General features: G+C 33.4%; 2 protein-coding genes across 2 annotated transcripts; both read left to right on the forward strand.

Moving 5' to 3' along the window:
* Positions 1-486: 486 nt before the first annotated feature.
* LOC21403921 (pentatricopeptide repeat-containing protein At1g05670, mitochondrial) lies at positions 487-3,451 on the forward strand. Its single transcript, XM_010098006.2, has 2 exons — positions 487-2,917; positions 3,203-3,451. Exon 1 carries the CDS (start codon positions 538-540, stop codon positions 2,800-2,802), a length of 2,265 nt encoding a protein of 754 aa, XP_010096308.2. The 5' UTR covers positions 487-537; the 3' UTR covers positions 2,803-2,917; positions 3,203-3,451.
* A 5,624-nt stretch (positions 3,452-9,075) lies between these two features.
* LOC21403922 (glutathione S-transferase U17) lies at positions 9,076-10,989 on the forward strand. Its single transcript, XM_010098007.2, has 2 exons — positions 9,076-9,503; positions 10,410-10,989. Exons 1-2 carry the CDS (start codon positions 9,183-9,185, stop codon positions 10,785-10,787), a joined length of 699 nt encoding a protein of 232 aa, XP_010096309.1. The 5' UTR covers positions 9,076-9,182; the 3' UTR covers positions 10,788-10,989.
* Positions 10,990-21,416: the final 10,427 nt, after the last annotated feature.

Raw genomic sequence — 21,416 nt, forward strand, 5'->3', positions numbered from 1 at the left:
TCTTGTCTGGAGATTTTGTGTTATATTTGTTCACCTTTTCAATGCAAAATAATGTTTTGCCTCTGCACAAGTTTAATCGGGACGCATATGTGGTAGTGAACAATTGAATTCTTGTGTTCATAGTTGCCAAGGAAATGTTTGATGTAATGCCTGATAGAACTAGCAAAGTGCCGTATATGCTTTTTTTTTTTTGTAGTTTTATTTGAGCTAATGGGTCTGATGGATTGTTTTCAGATGCGTTAGATTGATTTTGGTAGTGGGCAGAGTACAGATTTATGTTGTTGTAGTCTTGGCTTAACAAACTTATTGCTTTGGTTCCCAAAGAAAAAGGGTGGAAGATAGTTTCTTTGGCATAGTAATTGATCATAACTGATAGTTTTCGACAATTATGTCGGCTTATTATGTCAAAAAAATGTGTGGATTTAAAAAACTTATATTTTGACAGGTGATGGACTAATGAGAAAACTTCTGAGCTTAAATAAATGGAGGAGAGTCACTGCCTCGCAGAAAAAGCAATCTTGAAAATTCCGTTGATGGATGCCTCTCACAGATATGAAGAGGCTTACCATCTTCTCAGTCCGTTGTTTGCGGATCATCTCTCATCATCCTTGCTTAAGTTTTGGTTCAAACTGCTCCCCATTCTTCTTCTTGGGAAGAAACTTGAGCCAAGTACTCTCAGCAAGCTCGACAAATACCAGGCCTTTTCCTGATTATTCGCCTAAGAAGCCTACCATCAAGGATGCCGAATTTGTTCATCATATCACAACCACAATTAAGTTGCGTCGCTCTGAGCCTCTGCGCCGTATCATGAAGCCGTATGAATCTAAGTTCAGGTCTGACCATCTTATTTGGACTCTCATGAATATTAGGAACGATTATGAGTTGGTTTTGGATTTTTTTGATTGGGCATGCATTCGTAGAGAACCCAACTTGGAGGCTCGATGCATTGTTGTTCAAATTGCCACTGCATCAAAGGATCTTAAAATGGCACATAGGCTTATTCTTGATTTTTGGAAAAAGCTGAATTTGGACATCAGTATTTCGTTCACTCATTTTTTGGAGCGGTTGATATACACATACAAGGACTGGGGTTCAGATCCCTACGTCTTTGATATTTTTTTCCAAGTCCTTGTTGAATCTGGGCTTCTCAATGAAGCAAGAAACCTGTTCAACAAATTGTTAAATTATGGACTGGTTATCTCGGTTGATTCTTGTAATTTATTTCTTGCTCGTCTAGCGAGGAGTCTTGGTGGAATTCAGATGGCAATAAAGATTTTCAATGAATATCCTGAAGTGGGTGTTCGCTGGAACACTGCATCGTATAATGTCATTATCCATTCTCTTTGTGAAATAGACAAAATAAAAGAAGCCCACCATCTTCTCGTGCAAATGGAATTGAGAGGCTGTATACCTGATGTTGTAAGTTATAGTACTATAATTAGCAGATATTGTCATGTCGGTGACCTACAGAAGGTGTTAAAGCTCATAGAAGAGATGAAAGTAAAAAGACTAAAGCCAAACGCATATACATATAGCAGCATAGTATTTCTGTTGTGCAAGACTGGAAAACTCTTTGAAGCTGAGAAGGTCTTGAGAGAGATGACGACCCAGGGAGTAATTCCTGATAATGTGGTCTACACTACCCTAATAGACGGTTTCTGTAAGTTGGGCAATGTTTCAGCTGCTTGTTGGCTGTTTGATGAGATGCAGAGAAGGAAAATAGATCCTGATTTTATAACATATACTACTATCATACATGGGTTTTGTCAGGCTGGAAAGATGGCTGAAGCTGATAAGCTCTTCGGTGAAATGGTTACAAAAGGGTTGGAACCGGATGAAGTTACTTATACAGCATTAATTGATGGTTATTGCAAGTCAGGTGAGGTTAAAAAGGCCTTTTCGATTCACAATGACATGGTTCAAATGGGACTTACACCAAATATTGTCACGTACACGGCGCTGGCTGATGGTCTTTGTAAACAAGGAGAGGTAGACACCGCAAATGAACTCCTTCAAGAAATGTGCTTGAAGGGTCTTCAACTGAATGTCTGCACTTACAACACAATTGTTAATGGTCTTTGTAAATTAGGAAATATCATAGAGGCAGAGAAATTGATGGAAGAAATGAAGGTGGCTGGACCGCATCCTGATACTTTTACATATACCACTCTCATGGACGCATATTGCAAGACGGGAAAGATGCCTAAAGCTTACAGGCTCTTGCAGGAGATGCTGGATGGTGGACTTCAACCTACAGTTGTTACATTCAATGTGCTGATGAATGGCTTTTGCATGTCAGGAATGCTTGAAGATGGTAATAAGCTACTTAAATGGATGTTGGAAAAGGGTATAATGCCTAATGCCACAACCTATAATTCTCTGATGAAGCAGTACTCCATCAGAAATAACATGCGTACCGCAACTGAGATTTATCGGGAAATGTGTTCAACAGGAGTGAGCCCTGATGACAATACCTATAACATTTTAATAAGGGGGCATTGTAAGGCAAGGAATATGAAAGAGGCAGAGTTTTTGCGCAGAGAAATGGTTGGGAAAGGATTTGCTCTTACGGCAAGTTCATACAATGCACTAATAAAGGGCTTTTACAAAAGAAAAAAAATTGTGGAAGCAAGGGAAGTATTTGAAGAAATGAGGAGACAAGGTTTGGTTGCAGAGAGAGAAATATACGACATTTTTGTTGACATGAACTATAAAGAAGGGAACATGGAGATTACTCTTGAACTTTGTGATGAAGTAATAGAAAATTGTCTTGTGGAAAGGACTAAGAACAAAGGCACCTAGATGGATTTATCTGTTCCACTATTGGAATTCCCCTCTATAGTCATTGTGATTTTTCGGGCGAAGTAGCCTGCATTGGTCCCCAAGACACAATCATCCAATGTACTCAAAACTCATGGTAATTTCTGTTTCAACATTGTATTCTATTATTTGGTTCATATAGTAATAATATCCATCTTACGCAAGTATTCTCCCTGTAACAAGTGTTCGATGATATGTTGTTGTATAATTAGTAATGATCATGAAAATGGTGAACTTGCTTTTTTTATGAAATCACAAGACACTTATGGGATCAGTAATGGAGTGTCGTTTCAAACTGTTATCGAGTCGAAAAATGCCAACATGAGCCTCAAGTTAAACTAACCAGGTTATGGGTTCTAACTTCTAATCTGCTATTGCCCAGGTGACCACCATTTGCCATCTTACTCTCTGGCTACCAGTTTTCTTCATTTTTTTGTGGAAGGGTAGATAAGGCGGAGCCCAAAAAGGACTGCATCTTAAAGGCGCATAATAGGACATCTCAAAGACAAGGTTTTCTAAGAGCAATACCACCAAAAGGACAAGCCATGTTTGTTAGGCAGTAGAAAGGCTGAGAGCAATACACCCATCACATAGGGAAAACTTTGAGGGTCGTTTAACAAATGTATTTAACCCATGATTTTGATTTTGTTACAATGTTTTTCTCTTACAAAGAATTTGATTCAAAAATTTCTTACTAATGGTTTTATCATAAAGTTCCCGTCAATGAATCAGAATCACTAACTTAAATATATGAACTAAACGGGCCTTGAGCAACAGCAGATAATATGACTTATATTTGTTTTGTTGACCAAATAATTTTTTGTTTTTGGCATTGACATTTTTACCACTCTCTCTTACGTAGGCTTTCTTCCAATTTTCTGATAGTAGAAACTCTTCAAATTATTGGAAGAACTCCTGAAAACATTGTGGAGTTTTTCCTAAGAAGAAGAAGCTTTGCCTACCTAAACGGTTCCAGGAGTTGCTTGGATATGCAATTCTCGAGTTTTTCTGTGGTAGAAATTCGTCACAAATTTTGTCCGGTATTTTTATTGTTCCTTTTATAATACAAATTTTCTGTTACGGATGTCATATAAATTCGACAAGTCGTTCAATTTTCATCAACGACGAGTTCTTTTATATACGGAACGTCATACTGTTAGAAAACCAAACGTTGTTTTCTTCTGTAATCAAGAGACGACATGTAATTTCATATGAAATTGTTCTTATTGTCGAGAATCAAGGCCTCGGTTGAAAACTAAGAACAGGTTGTTAGTACCTAACTACGTTTTTCCTAAAACCAAAAAAATATATATATATATATATATTTCTTTTAAACATAATGACATGCAGTTCAATTTCATATCTTTAATAACAACAACAAGCCTTAATCCTAAATTAATTGGTTAATTGAGATCAGTTATATAAATTTTACTTTTTCACGTAAATCTGTTTGAAATTAAATTTTCTTGAAGATCTAGATTTAGAATGTATTTCCTTACTACTTCGGTTCACGTAATTCTCGGTCTATCTCTCCCTCTCCTAGTATTAGGTATAAGAATGTCCTCTCAAATACGAATTGATGCTTCTAACGGTTTACGTTGGACATGCTCGTACTATCTCAAACGGTTTTCGCGAACTTTATCTTCTATTAGTGTTATACCTACTTTACTACGAATAACTTCATTCCTTATGCGATCTATTCTCGTACGACCACTCATACGTCTTAACATACGCATTTCCACCATACTTATCTTAAATATATATTGTCTCTTAATGACCCAATATTCACTACTATATAACATAACTGGACACAATAAATGAATTTTGATCCTCAAAATTTAAAACATCCCGTATCAAATTTCTGATCTACCAAATATTTCCGAATTAATCATTTTGTTAATTCCACTGTTGATATCTCAACAAGAAAATTTTAAACCCTTTTTTTCATTAGCAAATCAACTACAAAACTTAGCATGGGTTGAAACGGTGTTTGGTTCACCGTTTCAACCCAGTTCAGCTCATTTTGAGCAGCTGTAAAGTAAAAAAAAAGCGTTTGGTAATACTATTTGTTTAAACTGAATGTCTAATTTAACTTAAACTGAACTGTCTAAAATAGAGTTTAAGCCCCCTTTTCAGTTCTACTTTTCAAACTATTCTTCCACAATAACCCATTCACACAGTTTTCTCCACTCCGCTTTTGAGGTTACCTTTTTCTTTTTTCTAATCAGATTGATGTTGTGCTAAAGCGTGATGGCCCCCTTTCGATGCTAAGGACTTGTATTTATAATCCAGTATGGTATCGTAGCCCAAAAAAAAAAAAAAATAGTATGTATTATGAAAACTAAGAAAATGTAAAATTAAAAAGAAAAACTTTAGAGGAAAAAATTAGAGAGAGTTTCATTAATCTTATAAATGTATTTAAAATAAAGAATTTTTTAATACTATTCACGATTACTATTTACACAGTACTTATTATTTATGATTATTATTTTTACATTAAGATTCTGACATGAATAATAATTTTAACTAACTTGTATAGTAACTTTAACGGATATAGACATTTACTATTCATAGATAGTATTAATTTGCCACATTTTTTTCTCTTTTTTATCCTACTAATTAGTTATTGTAAAGAATTATATTTAATTCATTTTTTTATTTTCTTTAATATGTTTTTGGACAAGTTTTATTTTATGAAAAAAAATTTATCACGCTTCCAAAAACAAATATCATTTTCAACCTTGGAAAATTTATTAGCAATTAGGGTGGAAAAAAAAACCCAAGATGAGTTCAAATTACATTTCTCATGACTCATTTAAATACTGATTTAAATTTTATTTTTTGTTCAGAATAAAAGTTTAATTGCACATCTAAACACCAATTCGAGCTACTGTTTAAACTATATTATTTAAATTTTTAATTTAAATCAACATAATTCAAACTAACGAACGTCAACTTGACAGAATATTGGTATCTTGATATGGAAAAAAAGTCCTCATTTCCTTCTCCCTCTTCCATTTATAAGCATGAGTTAAAGGACTTCCTTTTGAATTGAGACCAATCGTTAGATCTTTGTATGTTCCTTTGGGCTGTATGATCTACGTGTCATGATTATTCTGGTTCGGCTTTGTTGATTCACTTAAAGTATCCACTAGGTAGGTTCTATAAAGCATCGAATCATACTTTGTCGTTTTACCAAATCAATTCTAATCCCCACGTTGCTTCTGTTACTAAAGAACCAAAAGGTCGTAGGTAGTTGAACAAACTACTAAAAAGTTCCAAGTATAAAGGATAATAAAATGAACTCAAATTACTAGCCAAAAACAAAAAAAAAAAAAAAACACTCAAACTAGGTAGGTACTATAAAGCATCGAATCATAGCATTAATGCCTAAGGAGACGTTTGTTTCTTATATTCGTCCCTGATTCTGAATTATGATTCATGGTTCTTTACAGTATTTTCTCTCATAAAAAATACACGTAAAACGAGAATGGTTCTGAATCATGATTCTGAATACATAAACTAAACGTCCTCTAAATCATGAACGTAAAGTTGGACTGAATTCAGGTTGTAGCATATGCATATATAGTTAAGGGCTTGTTTGTACATTTGGTAAGGGGATTCATACCATGATTTGAATCATGGTTCATTGTTCGCTATAATATTTTCTCTCACAAAAAATACACATAAATCGAAAATGGTTCTAATCTCATGATTCTAATCCATGAACCAAACGTCTTGTAAACTATTTTGCCCCATTCATTTTACCGATTCGAGTTCAGAATTTGAGTTTTGCTACAGTAAAAAGCTCTCAGAAACAGTCACATCTAACTTTTTTGTTACAGTTAAAAGCTCTCACATAAAGTCACATCTCAACTTGAATCAGCAAACTAAACAGGCCCTTTATCTGCTGGACTTTCTAAAATTCTTTTGCCTTTCATTGTAAGCCAAGAGGCAGAAGAAAACAAGGAGCCACCTACCCAAAGGCAGCAGACAAAAAAGAAGAGATAAATGGTGCGTTTAGAACTCGTTCAAAAATATTTTATTTTTTGTATGAAAATGAAAATGAAAATGAAAATATTTTCAATCTCAGATAGAAATTATTTTTAAAAATGTGTTTCGTAGTTTTATCAAAAGATTATTTTCAGTATAAAAAATCCATTAATGTCTCTCTCTCTGTGATCGAGAGAGAAAAAAAAAACATAAACAAAAAATAAAAAACAACTAAAAGTCATTTTTTCATTTTTCTCATATTTTACACTAAACTAAAAAATAGTTTTCATTTCCGTTTTTTATTTTTAATTGTGTTAAACGCCATTTCTCTTCTGTTTTCATTTTTTTTCTTAAAAAACATAAAAAATAAAAACAAAACTAACTTCAAACACGACGAAAAAAGCTTTGCAAGAACAACACTAATAGAGCAAACACCAGAAACTAAGGCAGCGGTCAAAATTAAAGCCTTTCTAAATTATTGTAATGTGCAACAGTTTACATTGCCACAAATTTAAACAATTTAGGGGTAAATTGATAAAATTATAAGTTGGAAAGGCAAGTTGTCGAATGCCGAAAAATTTTGTTGTGGGGTTGCTCTAAAATTAAGAATATTTTGGCTACGTTTCTTACACGACATGTTGAAATGCTGTTCAATTACGTGCATGATAAGAAGCACGCCGTGTGGTTAAAATAATCATAAAACCGTAGGGCAACAGAAAATATGCAGAATTTAGATTATAATAAAGAATTATTAATACAAGAAACTTGGTGGTGATTATGTTTATGTATTGCCTAAATTTTTATTATTAATGTGACGTTTGTTTCAATAATTTTATTTAATTTAAGATTATAATTTTTAATTTTATTACAGTATTTTTTTCAAAACAAATTAAATTTTTAAAATTAAAATCATAATTTTAAACTCATTAATTCAACCTCACTTAAATTGAGTAAAAGTCAAAGCAAAAGGCACCACTAGTTTAATAGTAGAATAGTACCCTGTCACGGTACAGCCGGGTTCGATTCTCGGCTGGTGCAATTTAATTTTTTAATGTTTTTGCTTTTTTTATCTGAATCCTTTTTCTCCCATCTTCGCTCTTTCTTATATGAATATCAACCGGATATATAGTATAGAAAAAGGAGAAAAAAAGCTATATAATTTCTAAATTCTATAGAAATATGAAGAAGATAGATATGGGCCATGTGATTCTATGAAGCTTCTTTCTTTTGAGAGAGAGAGAAATGGATACATAAAACAAAACAAAACAAAAAAGAAAAAAAAGGAGGGGAAATGAATAAACCCGGCAGGGGGTTGAAAAATATAAAGAAATGAAAAGTAAAATATCAAAAGAAATGGATATGGGCCATATGCATCCATCTATGAAGCTGCTTCTTCATAGAGAGAGAAAGAGAAGAGATTCCATTAAAAAATAAGGAAGATACATAAAGCTGAAAAAAAAAAAAAAAAAAGGAGAAAATGGTTAAACTTCTAACTATGTTTGATAGTAGGGATGAAAATATTAAGGAAGCAAAAGTAAAATATCAAGCGAAGGAAATAAAAAAGGTGGAAGGACGATTTTCTTTTTTGGCAGAAGAAAAGGAAAAAAGGACAAAAAAAAAACAATCTAGTATATTTTTACAATCACACTCTTATACAAAATAGTCAAAGAAAAATGTCTTTGTTTGGTAGAATAAAAGAAAATGACTCGTGCCATTAACCCTTTGACTACTTATGTATGTATGTATGTAAGTGGAGCAGACCCAACTCTTCAAATATCCTTTCTTGTACGGGACAATAATTTTAAGCCCACACAATCGCACGAATCATATTGCTCCACCGGTGAAAATGGCGTATTTATCGTTAAAATTAATTTCTTAATAGTTAAACCTTTTAAATTCGTATTAAAAATTTATAATTATACGTAACTATTTTTATTACAAATATAAACGTTAAAAAATTAATAATAAATACACAATTTTCACAAATACAAGAAAAAGATTTACTCCATAAAGTTTCACTTCTTATTTTATTTTATTTTATTTTATTTTCCTCTCAAAATTAGCTGCCACTTAAATAAAAACCGACCTACCTCCTATCTATCAATCTTCCACGTTTTCTATCCGCTCCCCAATACTTCCACCCACCAACTGTATCTCGTACGTGTCTTGTTCACCACCGGCCATATTTTCCACAGGCACACGTTTACTGGTCAAACACACCCGCATTGCCTTTGGCCTATTTATTTTCGGCTCATCTTTCTTCTCTCCACAATATTAATCATTATTTATTACTCACAAAAAGCAGTCCTATAAAAAAAAAAAGAAGAAAAAGCTCCCATTTTTGTGGCCTAACTAAACTAAACTAAACTATGGCTGAGAGTGATTTGGCTCTTATCGGAGCATGGCAGAGCCCCTTTGTGCTGAGGGCTCGGGTGGCTCTGAACATCAAGAACTTGCAGTACGTGTTTCATGAAGAGACGTTTGGGAACAAGAGCGAGCTTCTTCTCAAGTCGAACCCGGTCCACAAGAAAATCCCAGTTCTCCTTCATTCTGGGAAATCCATCTGTGAATCTCTCATCATTGTCGAGTACATCGATGAGGTTTGGTCCTCTTCCGGTCACGCCATTCTCCCTTCTGATCCTTATGGCCGAGCCATTGCTCGCTTCTGGGCTGCCTACATTGATGAGAAGGTAATGCATTATTCTTGCTTGTTCTGCTTTTCTTTTTTTTTTTTTTTTTGCTGATGCTTGTTTGTTATATCTTTCTTTCGTAATTATTTCGTTAATTTCACTGATTTAAATTTTATATAGATGAATAATTTTGTGAATCATATGCTTCAAAGTGAACTAAACTCGATTAATATAGTCGTTTATTGTTTTAGTAAAAACAATTTGGTTTAATTTCTGCCCTCCTGAAAAAAAATGGCTTCGCCACTGTTGTGCTTCTAGAATGATTTTGTTGTTGTTTTATACTCTAGATGGATTCTTTCAGTTCGGAATAATGGAATATAATAGAGATTTGTTGATAGTTCCAAAAAAATAAAAGTAAATAAATGAATAAATAAATAGATGGTCTTGTGAAGTGTTACATGTTAAAAAAAACAAAAAAAAACAAAATAAATTTTTAAAGTTTCATTGTCAATATCGAGCTATTTTAGTTTTTAGATTTATTTTTATGGTATGAACTATTGGTAAGAGTAATTATATGTGGTGTGTTGCAAATTTTTAACGTAAAACAGTTAAAAAAATTAAACCAACCGTTCAAACAACAATTTTCTAAGATAATTTGTACCGTAGAAATTCTCCAAAATAAGTCGTCACAATGCTAGTCTTGAGCAAGATCTGCACTTTTCATTGAAACAAACGACAAAAGATCAGAGTGTCGGTAAAAGTAAGCCTTATTTTTAAACTTATAGCCTAATTGATGATGAACAAATCTTAAGTTTAATTAGTGACGTATCATAATTTAAATCATGATTCATAATTTATTATAATATTTTTTTAAAAAAAAATACATAAATTAAGAATAATTTTAAATTATAATTATAAATTTATGAACTAAACATTCACTTAATTATCATTTCCTTGTAAGTAAAGTTTTTCCCATCCTTGAGAAGCATTGCGGTGGTACAAGACGAGGCAGGAAAGAAAGCGGCTGTGGAGCAGGTCATAACGGGAATATCACTCTTGGAGAAAGCCTTTGGTGAATCAAGCAAAGGAAAGCCTTTCTTTGGTGGGGACCACATTGGGTACCTTGACATTGCATTTGGGGGCATGTTGGGCTGGATCAAGGTCACGGAGACAATAGCTGGGCTCAAGCTGATTGACCCAGAAACGACACCCCAGTTGGCCCAATGGGCCGAGAAGTTCATTCACGACCCTGCTGTGAGTGGTGTTTTCCCTGACATTGGGACGCTCACCGAGTATTCTAAAGTTGTCATCGCCAAGCTCAGGGGATCAGCGGGTGCTAAATAGATTGATTTGTCGGGTGTTTTTCAATCTAAAAGTGGTTTATGCGAAAAAAAATTTGGTTGTGTGATTGTGGTTGAGGAATAAATTTGACTATTTGAGTTGCATTGCGTTTTGTCGTTTACGATAGATTTCTTGTGTTTTGCTATGTATGTTTGGTAAGGAGGATGAAAAAAAGGAAAAAAAGAAGGATGGATTACTTGTCTAATTAAATTTTTTATTTTTAGAAATAAAGAGACATGCAAAGCATATTCCTTTAAAATAAGTATCTAGTAAAAAAAAAATAAGTAGAAACAAACATTAAATCGAAAAAATGAATTAAAAAATGAGAGAAATAGTTGATCTAAAAAAAACATAATGAAGGGTATAATTGTGATTTAATGCACATAGTATTAGTACTACTTTCTTTCTTTTTCTTCTTTGGACTTTTACTACACCTCCTTCCTTTCTTTTCTTCCCTAGATTTTCTTGTTATTATTAAATTTTAAGACAAGATACACCTTCAAAAAAAAAAAGTAAGATAAGATCTTACCCAGATTTCCTACCATCTTAATTTGGACGTTACTTGGACATGAGAATCATTAATCTAACGTATTATTATTCATCTCTTTTGCAAGCATTTAAAGTAGACATCATATTTGTCGCATAATATAATAAGAAAGTTTTTCCGGTAAGATTAAGGAAAAAAAAATATTAGTAGTCTTTTATTTTTCAGTTGTCAGATCTGTATTAAAAACTGTATATTCTACATATTTTTTTCAATCTGATATGATTTTAACCGGATGTAACGATCAAAAACTGACCATATTATAGGGAGGCAAACTGAAAAAAAATCTCACATAATAATACCTTATTTGACACGCCTATTGTTAGATAAACCATGTCAATATGAGGCAAAGCGATAAAAGTAATTCATCTTAAACCACAAAGCCCTCTCATACAAAAAGGTGCCTATTTCCCATGTCAAATGCGGAACAGAAAGCAATATGCCTCTTTCACCACTTGTTTTTAAAGAGTTTTTCTCATACGGCCTCTTTATCGGTGCATATCAGTTTATTAAAAAAAAAGTTATTGGCACAAATGGTTCTTAACTTATTTAGTAAGTGACAGTTTGGTTCTCAACTTTTTTTTTTGAAAAATTGACCCCTAACCTTTTAAAACATGTGCAATCTAGTACTTTCCGTCAAGATCCGTCCAAAAGCTAACGGCTCAATGCACGTGACCACCCACGTGAGCCAAATTATTGGTGGAAAGATGAAATTGCCCGCTTGAACTCTTCTTTTATTCTTATGCGAGCCAAGCCTCTCAACGATCGTCCGAATTTTTTTGAAGCAATCTCCTTTGCATCCGAATTCGATGAGTAGTAACAACAACAATAATAATTTGGATAATCTTTCCAATCAACAGAAGTTCAAGAGACCGAAGTTGAGGGTTTCGATCAATTTGCCAGATAACGAGATTTCTCTGCTACGGAATCGACAATTGAGCTTCTCCGAGGATGGAAAGGTGTGTTCATCGTCTATCAACTGATTTCTCAGAGGAAAAGCTCCATTAAGATTGAGTGTGAGCTTTTTTTCTAATATTGGGAGTGGAAAAAAACAAAAACAAAAAAGAATAAAAGAAGAGTTCAAGCGGGCAATTTCGTCTTTCCACCAACAATTTGGGTCATGTGGGTGGTCACGTGCATTGGGCCGTTAGCTTTTAGACGGATCTTGACGGAAAGGACCATATTATGCCTGTTTTTAAAAGGTTGGAGGTCGATGTGCCAAAAAAAATGTTGAGGACTAAACTGTCACTTACTAAATAAGTTGGGAACCATTTGTGCCAATAACTTAAAAAACACACACATAAATATCACTTAAGATTTTAAAAAAGTATTATTTATATAACTCCACTAAAAATAAATAATTATCATAATTAATAAAAAAAAATTATAATGACACTAAATTATTTAAAATAATTTTCTCAATTTCTCTTGTAGGTAACAAAAGATTCTATTATGCGATTGCTTTACCGCCTATCAAAGAAGACGATCCTTTGCAGTGTAGAATTTTGGGCTCTTTTGAAAGCCTGTCATTGTTGTTGTTGGTGGAAAGCAAGGCATGAACTTTGTCCACTATGAGACTGTTGTTTGGTGTCATGTAGCAAACAACTTCAAGAAACGGAGAGAACATTATCTATTCAAAAATATTTTGGGGATGTTTGTTTCATGTATTCGTCTCTGATTCTAAATTATGATTCATGATTTTCTACAGTGTTTTTCTCTCACAAAAAAACACACTTAAAACGAGAATGATTCTGAATTATAGTTCTGAATCCATGAACCAAACGTCTCCTTTATTTTGCTGAATTAAGCTGTGAGATAAGTCTTGGGCATCGATCAAAGTCTTTAAAGATAAAAGACTTGTTCATTTACACTCAATTTAAAAAAAAAATTGAATTTAAATTATACTTTTAAGTACATTTTTTTGTGTAAAATTTGAGTTTGAACTTGAATTTGTGGTTAAAATCTGAGTTCAAATTCACCCTTTAACTCAAATTCAAGTTAATGAACAATATTTTTTCTATTCTCAAAAACGTCATAACTTGTTCATTTTAATTCCGATTGAGATGATTTTTTTTCTATGCGTTCACAACGAAAAGATGAATAAAACATGTGACACCCCTTATACCATCTCTTTTAAAGTCTTACTTACTATTAATCCTACAGATGTGCCACAATAACTAACCTTCACTTTTCACTTATGTGGAATTTATGGTGTTTCAAAATTTTTGCTTAAATAAGATTTCGTTAATACACCATTCTTATCAGGTTTTTTGGCCATAATTATAATTATACAGTCATCCAAGGTTTATGAGTTTAACCCCAAAACATACATATTTACAAATCGAAAATAATACGCGTGCAGCTTCTTCGGTTTGACCATATGCACAGCGGTCAATGAAGCCAACTCCCCTTCCTACTGTTCTGCCTTGTTCTTACCTTTGCCTACAACACAGAGTAAACTTTAATGAGCTACATGCTTAGTAAGTAGAGCTACAATTGCACCATCTCATTTTAACATACGCATGCATCACAACATCCTAGATAACTTATGCTAATCAATTTTTACACTTTATGCACGTGCACTATATATCTCTAAGGCCCTCCCGGTACTGCCGCTGATTTTTTCACAATCTGACCGCATGCCAATTTCTCAAATCACAACATCAAGTTCCCTATCATCACCCACCTGGCTCGAGGGAACGACCAGCGCATTCAAAATCACAATTTCACAATATAGTCTCTGTCATCACCCGCCTGGCTTGAGAGACTTGTGCGGCTCAATCATAATTTCATCAATCACCATATCACAACAGGAGTCCTTTGAGGAATTGGCAGTACCGGTCTATCATGTATGCTATTATGTGCTCAATCACAAGCAATTTAACATTCAGCGTGATGTCTACTCTATGTACAATATACTAGCACAAGCATGCCTTCACAAAACATACACATTAACAATGTCGTAAAAATTCACATAATAGCATTCTAGACAATAGACATTCCATAGAAAGTCTATCAAACAAAGTTTACAAGTGCTGCAGAGAAATCATACTCTATACCTGAATTGCTTAGCAAAATCTGAGTTTAAATCTCTTCACTTCCCCTGTCATTTTCCTTTCTACTGTCCCAAATAAACAACTTGGCCATCATTATTAAAGCTCAATAGCTCAGCAATAAATCAATCTCTAACTCCTAATCATATTCCCCTGAAAACTGTAAATTGGAAGATTCATCAATCCTGACGGAAAAATTCATAAAATATTTTTTATGTCCTTAAAAATTCCAAAATCAACTTTAAAACAAAGTAGACATGTATATCTTTCCAACGAGCTATCATACGCTTAAATCCGACCTCTCTACATACCTCAATAATAGTTCTCAAGAAATCAAAATTCTGGTTTTTCTGTTTTTGACAGCTTTTAGAAAATTTCTACATGAAACTTCATACGCGCATAACTCGGGCTACAAAACTCCAAATTAGGTGATTTCAACTCTCACACATCACTAATAACGTGTTCTAAATGGTAGCAAAGGTGAGTTAGGTGCAACAATCATATTTCAAAAAGTGAGAGCCTTAGTTCTTTATTTTATCAATTTCAGGAAATGACAGCTTTGACGACTGCTACAAGAATATTCACAAATTATTCTATGTAGCCTCAAAAATTACAAAATCAGTGCCTAATTGAAATAGATATCTAGGGATTTCTAAAAAACTATCATAAGCTTAGTTTTGGACTAATTAATGCCTCCAATAACATGTCACACCAGATCAAAACGTGCTGATTTTTCTGCAAAATTTTCAGAAATCATGTTCAACTTTAAAAATGCATAATTTGAGCTATAGTTGTTCGATTGAAGTGATTCTGGCGGCTATGTGTAGCTTAGGATGTCTATTTTATGGATCTATAAACATCAGGACCAGAATCTACGTGAGAAATAACAGTTTTCAGTTCTTCTTTGACAGCCACTAACGTGGTCCTCTAATCTTACAATTTTGCACATAACCTCAACATATAAAATTTCTCATTCCTGTCCAGCCCAAACTCTTATTTTTACACATCAATATTGTGATGATTTCTGATCCTAACACCATACTATTAGCACCAAGATTCATCCTTACTCACTAAACCTAGAAAATACTACGAACATAACCAAAATCCACATAATACAAAAACCTCTTAAAGAAAATTCGGACTAACATGTCTCTAATCAAACTTTAACTTAACTTTAAGAAGGGAAAAATTCAAAGGTTTATGATTCTAACAAAATAATCATCATTTAACATGAAACCCAAGCAATCAAACCACAAAATAACCAATTTTTGAATTTAAAAGAACAAGGGAGAAAACTCTACCTTGAACCCTAGCTCCAATCAATCCTCTAATTCAATAAGTTGCTGCAGTCCTTTGTGGAAGAAGAGGAATGAATCAAAGAAAAGAGAAAAATGTAGAGATAGAGAGGAAGAGAGACGTGAAAAGAGTTTAGAGAGAAAATGAGATAGAGAAGTAAGCATAATTTTTTTTTTCTTCTTATAAGGCTCTAGCCTCTCAATGTGGCTAAAGAAAAAAAAATAGTGGCTTGGCTGAAGTTCCAGCCATGCCAAGTGAAAGGGCAGTTGGCACTTTTTTTTTCTAATATTACAATTTGGCCATTAAATATGAAAATTCTTACTATTTTGTCCCCAAAGCCTTACAATTTAATTCTTGAGATTTTTTATCGTTTCTCTTACAATTCATTCATACAAAATTAATACAAAAGTTTAAGTCTGAAAATTGGGATGTTACAAAACCCCACCTATGTACCCTATTAAAATTTTTCATCACTATTGAGTTTTTATTAAAATACAATCCAAATACAAATTTAAGTTTTGACTCACTCAAACACAAATTCAAATAGATTCTTAATTCAAACCATAACTCAAAATGTGCACATCCAAACACAAACTCAAATTAGAGTCTCAACTCAAACCATACTCTTAACTCAAATCAAGATCTGAACTCAATCACTCTAACTCAAAAAATACAAATGAATAAGTCCAAAAAATATGATATTGATTTCACGAGCAACATGTATATTTATTATTAATTTTTTTAAAAAACAGAAAAGATCCTGAGCAACATAGTAGGATGACCTCATTCAGTTCACGGATTCAAATTTTTAATTCGAGATAAAATTTAATATTATATGAAAATTTTTTACTGTAATAAAAAAATTTTAAAAATTAAATATAATTTTTTGTGAGAATTTTTAATTGAAAAAATAAACAAGGCCTTAAAGTTTAGATCTTATGTCCCATAGCCGTCTCGCTCACTGTCCACCTACTAAAATATTGACATCTCACTGTAAATTTACACATCAGCTTTTTCCTAAATCTCTAGTTATAATGGCTTAGTTTGGTAGTGCTGTGGATTTTAGAAAAATTACTTTTAGCTATGCTGAAGGAAAAAGCAGCTGTTACAAGAAACAGCTGAGTGTTTGGTAAACTGTAATTATAATAGCTGTGATGGTTCCAAAATCAGTGTAATAGCGTTTGGTAAATTTTGAGGTTGAATTGCTGTGGGTATGTAAAATGACCAAAATAGACATGGTATGAAACTTAAATATATATAATTATTTTGGTATTTAGAAATACTTGTTTAACTTAAAAAAAAAACATAATGCTATGATAAATTTGTTGAGAAATTTCATGCCAAGAAACGAGCTAAGCCAAATGATAATTAATTATAGGATCACAAATAAAGAACATTTCAAACATATTGATATCCATACACACACACACTTACGTAAATGAGCAAATTCATACATTGATATCCATACACAAGAAAAAAGAGCAAATGAAAACCACCCTTCAAAATACATTCATTGATGTCCACACACACACGTTTAGTATATACACACACGTAAATACAAACATATAACCTTCAAACACACACACCACGTATATACCTACAAACACGTATATACCTACAAATACAAACTTAAGTCATATAAATACACACGTATATACCTACAAACTTAACTCAAATGAAAAGAATTAAGTCATATTCATTAAGCTTGCCGCAATTTGATCTCGTACTTCATCCATTTCCAGTGATAGTAAAGCTTGATTCTCTTCTACATTATTGTCATCTGGTTGATTCTCTTCATAAACGAAATCATCTGGATTATCCTCGACCCTTTGAAAATGTAGATCACGCTTATCATGCTTCCTAATGTAGTTATGGAGCGCCATTGTAGCAATAACTATTTTCACTTGCTTTGCAAATGAATAATTTGGCATGTCTTTCAAAATTTTTCATTTTTTCTTCTAGACACCAAATGTGCGTTCAATGACACTTCTCTTAGTTAAATACCTCTTTATAGCCAGTTGGTCGACGACCCATTCGAAATTGTTCTAAATGGTATCGTTCTCCTCTATAAGGTCCAAGAAATCATTTTAATTATGGATAACCCACGTCAACTAAATAGTATTTACCTATTGAAATAAAAACACAAAGACTTAATAAATTATAAAACATAGTTCTCATGAATATATAAGAGGTTTTAACCTTTTGGTGGTGTTGGAAAGTTCAAATTTGTATGACGTAGTGCTGATAAGAATATTCTTGTATCATGAGCACTACCTTCCCAACCTGCATATGCGTATGTAAATTTCATATTGAAATCACAAGCAGCCATCACATTTTGGGTGGCACACGCTTTCTACCAATATATGGGACTTAATCTTCTGGTGATATTGTAACTGGAACGTGTACGCCATCTATTGCACCAATACAATTCTAAAAAGAAGAAAGTTCTGTATTTAAAATGATTACTTTAAATAAGTTTGGAAGCATATAATTAACGAAGAGAATACCTTAAAATGTGGCATATATCTAGAATCCATTAATATCTCATGAGGCACTCTACTAAACTCTGGATCATCAGGCTTTATAACATCCACACTCATACGACAAACAAGGTCTAGAACGTACTCAAAATATCTACTAACTGTTTCACCAGAGTGTTGAAATCGTTCTTGTGTTAAACGATTTCCCGTACCCTCACCTAAAATGAATAAAAACATTCTGACTATTTCAAACGCGGACATATTTCTTGATCCATGTAATCCGTAGTTACATTGCAAATCATTACATAGCGACATAAATACATCCTTATCCATTCTAAATATTCTATAACTTCTAATTTCATGTCCGCCTAATAATTCCATTACCCACATGTTTCCAGTTTGAGCAAAGTTCATACAAGGATTTTTTTTAAATATACTTATTGTAATATTGTTCAATGAGTCGTGTAATAACACAAACAAGTTGTAAACTCAATTGGGCAATATTGTCATACATCCCAACATATAATAAAGAAACCTGCATGTAAACATAATTCAAATGAAATAATGGAAAATATTCAGTGAATGTATTCGAATTCATGGAAAAAAACAATAATGTCTTAAACATAATTAATGAAAGCCACACTAAAAGATTAATCATAGTGAAGGAACACTCAAGAGACACTCAAGGGAATTTAAGAGGATGATCATAGCCCGTGCTCAAACTTAAGCCAGTTGAACTTCAACTCAGGTCGTTTCAAAGCCATAAATGACTCTCCTTTAATCGTGTCTGAGCACAAGTATATAGCCAAAAAATACAAATCGCTCCCACTCTCTAATCCATGAAAAGAATCAAGGACTTCAATAACTCGTGCAATGCTACAATCTGGTCCTTTAGTTTGTGCAATGGATGATCCGGTACTAATAGTCTCCACTACAGTGACAAGGCGATCAATTTGTTGCGACAATTTGGCAGCACCGCCAACTTTATCCTTTCCTTTCCCTTTTTTGAATTTCTTTTGTCCCTCATCTGACTCAATTGGACGCTTCTTCTTAGGGTCCTGTGGCATTTCTCTTCCGATAGGTGCATCTGACGATCCACTGCTCTAAGTTGTTCAAGTGAAAATATCATTTCATTTGTTATTTTATCAGTCTCACATGGCATCTGTCTAGATGTGGGTGTCTAAGAACACACTCATGTGGCCACAATATGAGTAAACATCCTATTTAACTTTTTCTCGAACTCTGGTTGCATTCCCCGAGTGCGAAACTTCGATGCGTTAGGATAAATCTGTAAAAACACTTCAATAAATTAAACCTACCACACACCAACACTACACTATAAAAAATGTACAACTTCATTCGTATACCTGCAATTTATTATGCCACCATTCTTCAGATGCATCAATAGTATTCTTTTTATTATTCCAACCTAAACCAGTTTTATTCCCAACAAGTTCCTTCCAAAGCTTCCAATCATTCTTCAAAGCATCCCACTTATTCTTCAATTATTGTCTTTTATATACTCGTTTGGTTGTTTCATTAAATTTTTGAATTACATTTTCCCATCCAACTTTATCAAGATGTGTTCCAGGTCGGTGTCCACCTTCAACCTCTTTGATGCACAAATCACAAAAAAGGTCTATAGCCTCGGAATCCCATATTGCTTTACCTTGTGGTACACTACCCTCCATTTGAACAAATGATGACTGAAAGTACTACCACCATTATAAACCCAACGCATATTTGTAGATAATAAAAATAACTAAAACAAGTTAAGGCTTTTTTAAGCAAATGATAATGAACAAAGAGCTAAGCAAACGAAACCACAAGAGTGTCAACCTCCATTCTTGCTAGTATTGCAATAGAATGGTAAAAACGAAACATAATGGTAAAAAATGGCAAAAGATCAAACAGTTGAAGCTGCAAATAATTAACATAGCCAAACATTCAAACATATAGCCTGAGAAAATCCAACACCGGCAATCAAAAATAACCAAACTCAAAAAGATTCAATCATAGAAAATCCAACATCTCTTGAAATTGAAAAAAACAGAAAATACAAAGAACAAGAATCAGTTTTTCCTTTCCTCCAATCAAAACTACTATTCTCACAAAAGGGTCAACAAAATTTCTCCCTCTAGAACACAAATCAAACTCTAAACTATAGCGTCACCTAGGCTTTACATTCACAAAAGGGTGTTATAGTTTGGGGTTATTTTTGCCCAACAACTCTAAAATTTTGGTTAATTGTGGTCAAACTATTTAGTTTAAGGATCAAAGTGCAAATTCAAACCCATGAGTGCATGTAGCTTCCTGGGAGATAAAACCCATGACAAACGTGTGCAAACAGACCAAAAACACAAAAGTCATGCCGATTAAGGGCATCTCGAACTCGAAAATCCCATCAAAATCAACAAAAATAACGTTCACCAAGTGTTTGAAGAAAGCACTGGCAGTGGATGTATTCTACTCTTGGCACATACATCCAATATCAACGAATCTACATAAATGCTGGTTCCCGAATCGAATTCGGGTGCGGAAGCGTGGGGATGAAAAACAGCGGATCGTGTATAACAAAATTTTTCATAAAACTTTTGAGATACTCTATAGATTATATTAATTTATGCACGAATAAATTAATCACATTAATTTACATCATTCAAGGATCAACCGAAAAATACCTGGAAGCCGACTCGGATGATAACTTGAATTTCTTTGACCACGAACAGTCCTTGCTCCAAGCTTTGTGTTTAGAATACCAAAGTCTTCCATGTCAATTCCTTGATTCCACGTAGACGTGTGTGTGGGCACACGTGAGACAAAATAGGTTTCTTAAACACTCGAATTTCTACAAACACCAACGCATGCACGATGTGGAATTTTTGGAGAAAAATATTTTGTTCTCTTTTTCCTCTATGAGAATTTCGGCCACACTCAAAAACTAGGGCTCAATATATGTTAAAAATTATCTCTACAATTTTCTATCTTTCTCATATTTAAAGAGAAGAAGTCAAACTTCAAAATAGAATCAAATCCTTATCTCCAATATTTGAATTTGGAACAAAAAATCCCTTCCCCTTACCCACTTGGTGGCCGGCCACACTCTAGGATTTTATCCCTGTGTGTGGCGCCTATCTCAGATAGGGAAGGAAGAGATTTTATCCTTTATCCAGTAGTCCAATTTTAATTTAGATTCAAATTCGAATTTAAGTCAAAATTAAATTAATTTGAATTCTAAATTGAACAACTTATCAAATAA

Source organism: Morus notabilis, unplaced genomic scaffold, assembly GCF_000414095.1.
Source record: "Morus notabilis unplaced genomic scaffold, ASM41409v2 Scaffold155, whole genome shotgun sequence".
NCBI lineage: Eukaryota > Viridiplantae > Streptophyta > Magnoliopsida > Rosales > Moraceae > Morus > Morus notabilis.